The 13,662-nt window shown below is 40.0% G+C and overlaps 1 protein-coding gene across 1 annotated transcript in view; it reads right to left on the bottom strand.

Moving 5' to 3' along the window:
• The window catches only part of LOC310937743 (partitioning defective 3 homolog), a gene marked incomplete at both ends in the record, with an annotated part of 330,453 nt that overhangs the window by 134,278 nt on the left and 182,513 nt on the right, over positions 1-13,662 (bottom strand). The window contains one exon of the mRNA XM_083902083.1: positions 5,665-5,812. Coding sequence (XP_083758209.1) covers positions 5,665-5,812 — 148 coding nt within the window. The remainder of the gene's footprint in view (positions 1-5,664; positions 5,813-13,662) is intronic.

The raw sequence follows: 13,662 nt of genomic DNA on the forward strand, positions 1-13,662 counted from the left end.
ATCAGTTGCTTGGTGGATCTGAGGCAACTTTGTACTGTTTTTTTGTCTCACCAGAACAAAATAACCACAAGCATCTAAACCTGAGTAATATGAATGCAAATGCTGTTTTCTCCAAACCCCAGAACCACTATCTTGGATAGAATCACAATGCTGTTATTTAGTTTTTTGATGACATGGCAATACTGAAAACACTGGCTCCTTTCATGTCCTCAGTTTATGGAATAAAAGCAGATTAAAAAGAAATACTTGAACATCACAATGCCATCACAAATTAATCATCAGTAACTTAGAGAAATACGTGAGGTCAAATCAGGATAAATGTCACTGGAGTAAAGATTAATTGTTCGCAGAATCTCCCTCCTCAGTATCTGATGATGTTAGATGCAACATTCTGCTAAAAACAAACACACACTGCTGGGTGGGGTTTATCATAAAAAGGCCACTTAACAGCTGGAATATAGTACATTTTAAGTGACAACATGTGGTTGTTAATTATTTTGTTTAAACAATATAATAACATTAAAATGGTGGTTTATCCCACAAAAAATGAAGAAAATAAATGTGTTTATTTAATTTGATGCTTTTATCAGCTGAGCTGGAAAGAAATTACAGAATATATTATGACTTTTTAATCACTTCAACCAATAGTAATGCTGAGGACCCATATCTGCCATTGTACAGAAGCACACACAGTCCCTCTAGCTAGCAGAGCTGAGCATGTGGAATCTATGCCATGATAATGAAGCGGAGATGTTCCACCTGCCTCTGGCAGAGGAGGAGGACAGAGACAGATGGGCTCTTTGGCACGAAAGGCCACCTGGCTGCATCCATCCAACCAGATCTGAGCCGCACTCTCTTCTTCCTCTGTCCTCTGACCAAGTGTCGGCTGTTGAAACATTGAGCTGTGAGGTGAGAGGTCACACTAATAGCCCGACTCCATCTTCTTTCTCCTCCAAGATTTCCTCCATCTCTGCCCATCAGACTTTCTTGTGCTTTCTTTTCCTCTCTCATTTCTATCGTCCTTTTCTCCCTTTCTGTGACACTTTGGCCTATTGATCTACCAGGAGAGGAGATCATTAGTTGATCCACTCTGCCACAGCTATCAGACCCACACATGGATTGCAGCAGGTAATCACCCTAAGTACACACTGGTGGAAATCAAAGCCTTATGCTCAACTGGGGAACATTGGTGCCATTTTTAACAGTGTACTGGGGATTCCCTTGTCAGTGAATTGATCACAACATTTAGTTGATTGGCCTGGTGACAGTGTCTCACTTCCTGGTAGAGAAACTCATAGAGTGGACATATCTGGTGGCAGCCTGGTGCAAAAATATCTAAATATTTTAATTTAATTATTTTGTTTGCCTCTCACTAACAGACAGAAAAATACTGACAAAGAAGAACCTCCTTACCAGAGGTATAAAAACAACAACACATTTAGGCATACAATTATTCAAATTAAAAATCTGTACTATAACGATCAGGGATCCAGAGTCTGAGCTTTGTTGTTTCAGAGACTACCAAAGATCCTATCCTATCACAAAATTATATAATTCAAACTTCAAATGCATCACCCATTGAGTCCCATTCACAGCAAGAACTTGCAAGATCATCAAATGATGGAATGATGGCCCAGTAACAAACTAATCTTGTTTGCAATGGATAGATTTCTTATTGGTCAATTAGACCAATTAGTCCATACATTTTGTTAAAGGTTAGATTAGTGCATAGTTAAACATAATCAAAGTTCCTGTGCAAAATATTTTTAATGCCTTTTTTGTGCACAAGGCTAATAGCACTCTGAAAAACTATGGACACAGAGTTAAGCACAGTCCCTCAGCCTCGCCTCTTGCATTGATACCGAAAATGTTGGTTGGTTTGTCTATGTGTTTCTTTTCTCTTTTTCACTATTGTACTATGATGCCTGTACGATGATGTAGAGCCTGTCAAACTTCTTCTGTAGTTCTAAATTTGACTATATTTGGATCTGCAGGATATTGCATCATATTCTGCACTGCATGTGTTGCATACCACGGACATCTACTTTCCTGTGTGATAACAGTATAAATCTGCTTCCAATGTATCTGTTATCTGTTTCCACAAACAGCGTCCCACTCTGTACTCCTGTGTCACTCTTAGGTGTGCTTTTTAATTCAGGCACTTGGCCAAAGAGTCACATCCACAGAAAGTGTCAGTCCACAGGCCTCAATTTTCACCCCAGCATGTAAACTCCACACACGGTGGCACTTTTCAATTAAACAGAACGGAAGGCAAAGCCGGGTGTGATACTAACAACCTTTGTGTTAAACCTCTGCTGTCACTGACACACTGTGTGCACACAGGAGATTTTACTCTGTTCCATAGTTACTTTTCTTTTATGCACCTTTGCTTCATTTTTTCTGTTTTTCCTGCCTTGACAAAATAAATTGCCAAAGCCTCCACCACAAATATGAAAAGGAGGGTGGGTTTGGAGAAAGCAGGATAAAATAAAAGCATTCTGATGAAGCATTGAGAACTTGTTTCATTTTAGAAGAGATTCAAGCAGAGTGTACTGTACTGTTCACCACCTGCTAGCGATAGATTCAGCCTTTGGTCATGATGCAACAACTCGAAGTGTGTGCATGTGTGAAGCTAAAGCTGGCAGCCTTTCATGACTTACTGAAGCAAATGGGGGGAACAGAATTTACTTGGTCTATTGATTAGGTGAATGTGTGTGCCCCCAAATACACAGACAACAGATAGCTGTGAATCTCAGCCCGGAACACTAAAGGCAAGAGCAAGCACTGTTGTAATCAATGTGTAGACGCTATGGTAGCATGATAACACCTGTTTTGTTGCTGTTTTTTTTTATTAAATGTCCTGGTTGTTGCCATGGTAATCATCACAGTTTCTAAGGCGTGTAGACCAAAGGTAGACTATTTTTACAGAAAATAAAGTGAAGCATTAACAACCACTATTTAGCAGTACCACAGAGTTTACACAGTCAATGTCAGGTATTCATTCTTCAGCAGCAAAACCACTCCATAACATTTCCCTCTGTGTACTGTACAAGGTAGAGCAGAACGTGTGCCTGACAATATGCTCCACATGTCTGGCCTTCATGATTCAGTAAATTCAGCTGGTCTAGATACACTCAACATCGAGCTGTCAGTCAGGCCCTGCCGCCTGTGAGCTTCCTGACCTCGCAGAGCCGATCTCAGCATCTGTCCTTTAACCACAACTGTCACATTTCACACACCAGGCAATATTTCTAAATCCATCTGAAATACAAGATACAGAGGAAAAACAGCTGTGCTGCTGGCCTGCACTATGTACCATCAACACTACTGGAGAGTATGAATAAGAACTGTTATATTTTTATTATGTCTATTCTCTTTATTTATGCATTGCATTATGCTCAATTCAGTCTAAAGGGAGTAAATGTACTAGACTGACATTTAAGTTAGAAATGGACAAAAAAAATGTGTTGCCTGAATATAAATGACTACGATGAGTCAGGAATACTGACGCATTTTGCTTTCAAAGAGAATTTTTTGACATTTGATCAAGGTTAACTAAATCTACTCTCTCTGTATTCAGTGAGCAAGGTCAATTTAGTAATGTGCAGAAAGGACAGTGAGACAATGTTTTCTTCCCATTTGTTTTCAAACATATCTGCCATTTTTTAATGCATATTAGGGAGACAACAAAATACATCTTCATCTTCGGTAACTGAAGACCTGTTATGTCTGTAAAATATGTGCATCCCTTTTACTTCTTAAATGCTACATTCTACCTCACTGCGGCAGTATTGAGTTGCTGTAATGAGTTCAAATTCTCGTTGCATCATAAATTTAAATAACAGACTTGTATCAGTTGAAGACCTGTCACAAAATGTATGCTCAGGTTAATGAGGACACAACCACAGACAGCCTGAAGATGGAAAATGAAGGAACTGACATTTTCTTGCAGCAAGACAATCCGAGTCAAAGATCTGAGACTCCTTTGAGCTTTGGCTGTGATAACTTTAGTGCTGTAGCACCCACTCCTCCCCCACCGGTTAAACTTTTTTTTTTTTTTTCCACTTGGCTCATTTGACTCCCACTCCACAGGATGATACGTGTGCTGGGCGCACTTCAAGTTCCGATGCTAAGAAACTTTTCCATCGTCGCGCCCACAGTTGCCGTTTATGATCACATCAGCATTCTCTAAAGCCTGCATCAGAAAAGCAAGTGGAATAAATGGGCCAAATAAAGAGGAAAAACCCAACCAATTTGGAAACATTTGATTTGTAAATGAGGAGTAAGATGTGATGAACAAAAAAGAAGGGATGACAGGGAGACAGAGGGAGAGAGTATGTCGGGGGCAAGCCCTATTGATTTGGAGGCTTAATTAACCATCAGAGGCCTCTGACACAGCCTCTGATCTTCTGTGATCAGTAGCGGAGTGGCACCATCTGGGGGGAATGGGTGGGAGAGGATGGGAAAGAAACAGGAGAATGAACTGGAGGATAGTGGAGAGGGACAAAGTGTAGCCCATTGACAGATTACACATTTTACTTCATCCCCACAGAGGAGGTGGGTGTGGTAACAGGCTGGGAGGTGAAAGATGAGAAAGATGAACGACAAGGAGATCATCAGTCGGGATAAAATTGCGAAAGGCAGAATGTGTGGGGAAAGGAAATAATGGAACTCGGAAAAATCCTAAACAGAAGGTAGAGAAAGAAAGGAGAAAAAGATGGTGACAATATGCAAAAGAGGCAGGATAAAGGAGCGAGGAAGGTGAGAGATGATAAACAAGTGCATACTAGGCATTCCGTGTCTGCACTGAGGAAAAAAAGGTGTGAATACGCGCGACTACACTGCATCATACCTAACAAAGATCCCCCCTCTCTCCAGTGATGCAATTGCCTTTAGCTTCTTTGTGTATGCACGTGTGAAAGGTCTGTCGATGTTGAGATGACAGCCGTGACCAGCGCAGGATTGAATTGCCAATTCTAATACACCTAAAGAGCCAAGATCTCAGCCTGCTGATGTCAACTAGGTAAAATGGGAATTGACCTGACAGAAGCGAGTCGGGAGTGGATTGAAGGTGGGGAGGATTGGGGATGACGTTAATCCCTGCGAGGTTTGGATAGTGAAATAGCAGTCTTTGCAATGCAGGGCTGAGAGGCTGGATGAGGCTTTGAAGGTGATGCTGGCTGTTGGTTACGGGCAAAGGAGGAGCTGCACGGGATTGGTTGGATGATAAAATCTATCAAAATGATTGCAGACAGCACCAGTTCATGAAAAAAAAATACACACGTGTTGGGAAAGCATTAAAAGAGCACAAACCTCTGCCAAGGTCAGTTTCCCATGTGAATGTGGATCAAGATTTAGATCTTGACCAAACACACACAAACATAGACTGATATAAGATACTATCTGACAATTTACTCAAACAATACTGACAATATCTACAGTGTTATTCATTCAAATGTCTAAAACTCCTCTATCGCACAATGGTATTTCTTCCTCTGGCCTAAACCTATATCCCATCATCAAGATCAATTATTGACTTGTTGAGTTATGCCCACGGTGTTGCCAGCGAAACAAAAAAACATACCTGGTGGAGATAATTACACCATTTTGTCTGATAGTTGCGAGGGTGATTTTTATTTATTTTTTAATTCAATTAAAACTCACCAATGCGTCCCATCACATTTCCCCTTGGTGACGAGATGTTGTCCAAGCCCTCAATGGTTTCATAAAGAGAGTGGGAAATGCGGCGCTCATGGTTGTCCAGTAAAGAGTCCATGTGATGCTCCAAAACTGAGGAGGTGCCAGGGGCTTCCTGTAGAGACCAGGACAAATATTAAGGAGCAGGCATGGCTGTTAAAACGGTATAAAACAGTTAGTCTCAAAGGCCCAAGAGGAAATTTCTTCCCAAGTTTATAGTATGTTTGAGTAGAGTCATAAAAGTAACTCAAATATTGAGTCACTAATGGACTGTAGTACTGTAGCATATAGAAAATATGTTATGTTTCAGGCAAACGCAGAGCTTAAAATAACGAAACACCAAACTGACCTGAGGCCTAATTTATAAACAATGTGTACACACAAAAGTAGACAAATGTCATTTTCTAAGCAAGGTTTGGTATTTCTAAAAAAAAAAAAAAAAAGAAGAAATGTGACAGGAAATGTGTAGAAACTCTTAGTGTGTGCACAGATAAAAGGGAGAGAGGAGAAACGGCCACTCCAAAGGCAGAAGGATGAATAACCACAAACAATTTGAAATGTTACCACAATGCAACACTCTTAGGAATAATGAGGACGTATTCCGTTTGCACATTTCAAGCTTCAGAACAGTCTGTCATTTATGATCAGTTTAATTGACACACCTGTAGCTGTTGACATTTAACTAAATGGGGAAGATCATAAAAAGGAGTGTAATCACAATGCATAATGACACAAAATGGCTTATTTGGCACTATAAGAGGAAGTGGGAAATGGAAGGCACTGGAGGTAGACAATTACACTATACCAAGATCTGCAAGCCTGTGGTAATGAATGGCTTGTGAGTCAGTTCTGACTTTCACACATTGTCCTGTTGGATCTCTGTGCCACACTGGGCCCGCAGCATTACAGGATCATGCACAGATCTGGGCTTCTAGGTATGTCATTTACTGTATGTACAAATCCAGTTTGACTCTTACATTGTCTAACCAATTCACTAACATTTCAGTTGGCAGTGGATACCTACTTTAGCATTGACGACTCACCCCCTTTTTTCCCCAACCCACAATACTCAGATGTGTGCAGTGTTGTGAGTGCACCATGGTCTTCTGATGCAGCTGCATTCATAGCATTAGCATATTCCACATTCAGCCATTCTGATGTTCCCACTGAGTCCATCCACTTCAACAATGACCTCAATTTCACATTGTGTGGAATTCCTCTTCTTCCATGTTCTCTCTGCATTTGCCATGACTTTCCAATCACTCCCAATCATTTAATAATATTAGGAATTAGGAGGTTGCACCGAATTACAAGTTGATTGTGATTTATAAAGGTAAACTGCTGTGGGATGTGTGTGAGCACGGTGGAAGAAAAAACAAATGTAATACATGGGGAGGCAGGAATAAAAGGACAAAGGTGAAACACATGAGGGTTGGACAGGAAATCACTTAGTGGGAAAATAGGAAAAGGGAGAACCATGAAGACCAAAGACAGGGAAGTAACGTCAAAAGTACAAGAGGAAACACACCCATGATAAATAACTTAAATCCAATGTCCATACAAACACAAGACAAAGTCCAAATATAAACCAAACTCTAACATGGAAAAACCCTGAAGCTTCACAATGTCCAAGGACAGACAATGACAGGACATGTATTATTCATATGTAGTTTTGGTTTTGTGAAATTCTTTGTATTAAACCCCCATGTGGATTAAATTGAGGTCAAGTTTTGACATGGTGTGTCAGCCATAAAGGGGTAAAATAAGGCCTAAAATACACTTTTGAAGTTTTTATTTAAAACAAACAAAAAAAAAACAACAACAAAAAACACTCATCTTGTTTCAGTGGAGGGCTTTTATTGGTCATTTACAGATTGCTGCTGCACTGTGCAGGCAAGTAAACTCAAAGGAAGGAATGGTGTCTGCTACAGTGTGGCTTCTAATTTGATGCCATCAATGATCCAAAAACATAGAATGGGGACTTCAGCATCCATCTCAGCTTACATCGGTATTTTCTGGTTCAGCAGTGTGAAACGGCTCCTGCAGTCGTCTGAGCTGGTTAAAGCTCCATAGATTTCCCATAGGCCGATAGACAGCTGTCTCTGACAATGAGTCCTAGTAAATGGACCAATGACATTTTGCCATGTGGTCGATGTGCCACACTGCTGGTTATTGAGCCCACTGTGCACTCACTGCATGTGTCCGTCGACGGTCGTGGTTTGTGGTTAGTCTTTGGATTTGGATTCACTGGGCCCAAATAGAAGGTCTAGTCCTTATAATCAACAGTCTGTCAAATGTGATATATTTATGGAGCTACCACTGAACAAGTCATAGAACAGAGAAGAAAAACATCCACATCGAGAGAGTTAGAGTTTAAAGTTTGGGCATTGGCCTAATTTCCCAGCAGCCTGTGGGCGGCTAGGGGAATTTAATAGACAAGAACTCCCTGTACACGGACTATAGCAGATAGTTCCCTCACTAGATAAGATTGCATAGGTGACATTTGTAGCTCAAGTATGCTTAAACTCGGAGGCCCTTACTAATAATGATGCCTCACAATATTCAACTGGCTCCAGGCCAAGAGAAAAGGCAATAACACATAAGGAAAAAAGCATTAAAGCATGAACACAATAGAGCAGGAGGAAGAACAGGGGGAGAAGAGTAAGTTAACAAATGAAAATGTAAAGAATACAAGAAAAAGGAGAATTAGTGTGAGTGTGAGTGATGGGTGATGTCAAGTCTCTCTCCTGTAGGGGTAGTGCATCCTAGGCGGGCTGAAATAGAGGGACTTATTTGAGGTTGGGTGTGCAGGATTTTACTGATAATGACAAGTGTGTGTGTGTGCATGTGTGGGTCTGAAATAGGTTGGGTCAATTACAATCAGAGAGCCTGAGCCACTAGCAGCCTTATAATAAAAAAGCATGTCCCCCGATAATTCAAACTCAATAAGGTTCAAATAGTTTAAATGAAGATTTATTTTACTCGCCTCTCTTTGTTCTACTCAACACCTCCCCGCCCGGACTTCAGATCTGTTTCAGTACTTGTCGGGAGCTGACAAGTAGTAAGATGGAAGGTTTCAGATAAGAGCGAGGGAAATGTGTGGACACGGTGGAACAGAAAGCAAGCGGCTGCAAAACAATGATATGAAAACTATGTACGGGCAGCGTCAAATGGAATGGAGCCCAGAGAGACACTTTCTACCTCTATCTCAATGAGCTGCAGGCTTATGTTAAAAGTATTCATTGAATTCTATTGCAAATAGACTTTGGAAACCACTTATCATAGAGCCAAAACGGCAGCAATTTAATCTTTGTGTATCCAGTATTAATTAACTATGCTTCTGTGCATGCTAATACTTTAGTACAGTGCGGGTGTTTACTGACTTGGTAGTGTTTATGGACTGTCCCAACATTGTATGGCAGGCCGTGAATTTTTATTTGAAAAATGTGCACTCTTTCCTGTCACATGGACATCAGTCTTGAACATTATTCCTATTTTTCTCTTGGGTGAACTATTCTGAGGCTCGGGGGAAAATAGAGCTTACAAAAGTAAAAGCAGCCGAATGGTTAAAGGATGGAGAAAAGAATCGTAGTTGGTATGCACAATATTGGACTTTTTGACGATATCCAGCCAATTACGAATAGCGATATATACGTATATAGATTTTTTCCTGTGCCCAACTGCTTATGTGTTTCACCATAACCCAACTTGAGTCTCTTCTGTATTGAAATTAACATAATATTTTCCATACTAATGTCACAGCAGATGCAGATATACATTTTCTCCATTGTGTAAAATAAACAAACAAAAAATAATAGCTGACTTGGCGTGTTTGCCGATAGCTGATATTCAAGCCAATATCTGCTGATGCCGATAATATTGTGCATTCCTTGTAGTTGGTATTAGTAGTAATAGCCACAGTTGCCTTAAAAGCCAAAGCAGGAGGACGCATACTGCACAGGGTGTAATGTATCATTATAATGAAGACTAATTGGTTGAACTAAATAAGTTTATGTCTTCATTCTAAATGGCTGCAAATAATGCAACATATATTATTCTTTTTAATTCAATCTACAAATGATTCATATCTTTTTTTCATGAGTGAAACAGTTAAGATTCCCTTCTCTGCTAGTCTACATGCCAATATGTCCCTGGGCAAGATACTAACTGTAACCGCACGTTGCTCCTGATGGCTGTGCCGGCAGTGTGTGAATGGGTATGAACGATGTGTGATAGAAAAGGCGCTGCACATAGATGGGCTGTATGTGTAAGTGTGAGTGTAAGTGTTAAACTGTAGAGTAAAGTAATCAAGGCTAGAAAAGCAGTACAGAGCATTTACAATTTTTACACTCATACTGGCTGGATAGATGGTGATGGAAAGATGATAATATGTGATGGTGAGTGTTGTTATTTTGTCCATACTCATAGACATACAGGCATAAGTGATTTAAACAATCCACTGCTTGCATAGCAATGTCAGCAAGCAGGGTAATAAATACACAAAACCATCAAAAACACTAAACTGATTTGTGGTATCATGGTGCTCAAACTGCATCTGCTTTAATCCCTAAACAAAAGCACCAAGTTAATCAAGAAGCTTATTTGTCCATAAGTGGGTGTGTTTCTGTACATTCTCCAGTGTCATTGATGGGATTTTAGTCCTTTCTTAGCCCCAGTTCTCATCACCTCATCATGAGTTTAATCTATCTTAATCTAGTCATTTTCTGAGTGGATTATTCTGTTGACTGAAGGAGAGGGCAGAGCTCTGTGACTTAAACTGAGCCCAGTAACAATCAGCTGCTGCTCACTGACTGGACTGGCTATAGGCATGTCTGTGTGCTGTGTCTGTGATGGTTTTTCTTTATGCAAAAGTGGCATGATGATGTGTTTGTACTACAGATGTGTGTCTAGTTTTATATGGATTTGTGGTAAGAGCAGCCTTGAGCACAATATTATTTCTTCTTGCCTGTGCATCAGCATCTCCATGACCTTGAGTTGTCAGTGATGGAGAAGAAGCTGTGTGTTGACAGGGCTTGTCTTAAGCTGTCAACCACGGATAATAATGCACAGTCCATGGCCGTTTCCTGGCCTTCTATCCTGGTCTCAAGCCCATTGCTCTGGCCCTAATCCATTCCACCTCCACTATAATGCCGTAATTACAATCCTTAAGCTGCTGGCTAGATTCCCAACTTTTATTAGCTTCTCACTTCCGCCTATGGGCACATCTAATTCTGAGTCCAGGTAGACTCCCAGGGATTTTGAGCAAAACTTCACCAAAACATCACTCAAGCAGAAAGTAAGCACAGCAATGAGAAATATACTCCTTGTCATGTTTCAATGTTCACCACTGTTTGAAAGGAAGGCAGAACAGTAAGTTGAATGCTGATTTCACAAGGCTAATTTACACTGTTACAATTTAGAACATTGTTAGCATGTGAATTTCAAAAATGATAAAGTGGTAGCTCATGTATGGATGGAGACACAGGAGGACCAACCAGCTGAGGAATTATGGTCAAATCATTCAAATTATTTAACAACAATATAAGAGGTTGTGTTCACCTTGTTGTTGGGTATTAGGTTCACTTCATTGAATTACTCATTCACCAGCTAAAACATTAAACTTTTCATTCTCCTACAGTGGAAAGATCCCCTATGATAGATTACACATTATCAAATTAATTTTGTTCTAATTTAACAAGGCTTTTAACTTGTTTTTCTTATATCTGTTATATATTTCCTTTTCGTCCTTGAGTTATATACCACCCGTTATTTTTTGTCTTTCACCTGTGTTTCATTATTGAATTAGTTGTCAGTGAATTTGTAGGTCTAAGTTTCCCCATTTCATTAGCCAGAACAATATGTTAAGTCATTGTGACCTTTGTGATCTGGTTCTTCATCTTTTTCCCTTTATTGCCTGTATTTACACTTCCCTCTTTATTGGATTATGGATTGTTCTGTCTACCACTTATTCGCCTGTTTGCTTTTTTGACCTGCACTGCCTCACCATATGTGAGCCTATGCTTTCCGTGTTAAATAAATCACAGAAATGCATCTACTAATTGACCATATTTCCTGAAACCAGTTGTGGCAAAATTCTTTCTCTCAGTCTCTAGTCTCAGCCATCCTTTATCCTTTTCTAATTTCTTCCTACTTGTCATTGTAACCAATTGCGGGTTGCCAATTCTTTGCTCACACCGGCATAAACAACAGCTAACAGGTGAACATTACACATATAATGGCTTTGAAACAAGGGACGTGAGTGTGTGTGTGTGCTTGTTTGTGTGAATTCACAAGCATGTTTGCATGTTGCTTGACAACACTTTAGTTTTCAGTCACTAAAGCACACCTCTGCAGTCATCCACTGTGCCAAAGTAGCCCACTCAACCACCAGATTCAATATATTACTCTCTCAATTGGTCCCACTGAGTTTCCCCTGCTGCTCCTAAATGAGTTATTCCTCAGAGAGGGAACCGGGGATGAGGGTCCAGAAGCAATGGAATTGCATTTCGGTTTGTTCGGCGATATACTTTCCTCAATTTAGTCACAAACTGTACTTCCCACAATGCACTGCTTCATGCCAAGGCTGTATATTTTTCCATGAATAACTCTTATTAGCTATGACAACAAGGGAGCTGTAAATTTGCATACTATGATCTAAAAGGACTTAAGTTCATATTCATTGAAAGCTTTAAAACATTACTTTTTCTCTTGTCTCTGTTGTGGACCAGCATCTCAGTGTTTTAAGGTCTCTCTCAGCAGTGGTCAGCTCAATACTAATAAAACCATAATTTACTAGGCAGGGACTCTGATTGATAGCTCTCTCAAGGCTCTATCGATCAGTCCTCTCCTCATCCGAGTGAGCTTCTTTTGTTAGGGCCAGCCACTTCCTTCCTTGTCTCTTTGCATAAACATTCTCTTAGTGACTAACAGCAGTAGTATTAGAACGAATTATAAACAAGGGTCATTGGCATGCTGGGGAGGCTGTCAAATTTCTCTTTTAGATAGAAGATAGACAGAAGAAGATATAATAAATATCAACTCTGCAGAGTAAAATAAGCAACTATGACTGCAACCTTCTATGATGGCAAAATGTTGGGGTGAAAGCATGGGATGAGGTTTGCTGCTTTGATCGTTCTGCTGTTACCCCTGCTGTGTATCATCAATAATAAAAGTTGTGTTCTAGCTCAACCATTACCATGAGCATGTGCCTTAATGGTGTAGCTGTAAAATAGAAGAATAAGGTACATTACGAAACATAGTTGGTCATCATCACAAAGCAAATGGGGACAGATAAAACTGTAAACTTTTTAGATTTTCTTTGCTTCTTTTTATGAACCCCCATTATATTAATTGCACCATTATTTTCTACTTGCAAATGTGTTTTAATCTTAACTCTTGTCGTGTCTTCCTGAAAAGATTCCCACCTCACTCTTCCTACTGCCATTTCGCAGGTTGATTAGCTGTCATGTGCATAACAACCTTGGCAGTAAAATAAACATTGGAAGAACTTCTGGTGTACTTGTTAAGGAACACTACACCAAATGTGATATTATTGAGAAAAAAAAAAAGAGGAAACCAAGAGTATTTTCTTCAGGTGAAGGAATGCACTGGACTAATTGTCCTTCATGGCATTTGGCATTTAGATAATTGGGATTGCTGGACTGGAACGTCTGTCAAACGGCCAAAGAAGGGGGAAGTTTACATCCTTTACATCAATGTCTCAGGATATTCAGTTGAGCCCAGCTGAGCTGAGACAAACAACAACAAAAATAAAACCAAAACAAAAAGAAAGTGGAGCTATAGATATATTTTTATTTCTATGAATGGAATCAAATATGGAGGATTACCAGTGAAGTGAAACACATCCTCAGGCAGAAGCTCTGTCTCATGAATTACTATGAGAACTCCATGGCTGTGTACCGCAGTTTCAAGATAGTACTTTCTGGAATTCAACTCACTTCACTG

The sequence above is a fragment of the Microchirus variegatus genome (assembly GCF_963457635.1).
Source record: "Microchirus variegatus genome assembly, chromosome: 15".
In the NCBI taxonomy this organism is placed as follows: domain Eukaryota; kingdom Metazoa; phylum Chordata; class Actinopteri; order Pleuronectiformes; family Soleidae; genus Microchirus; species Microchirus variegatus.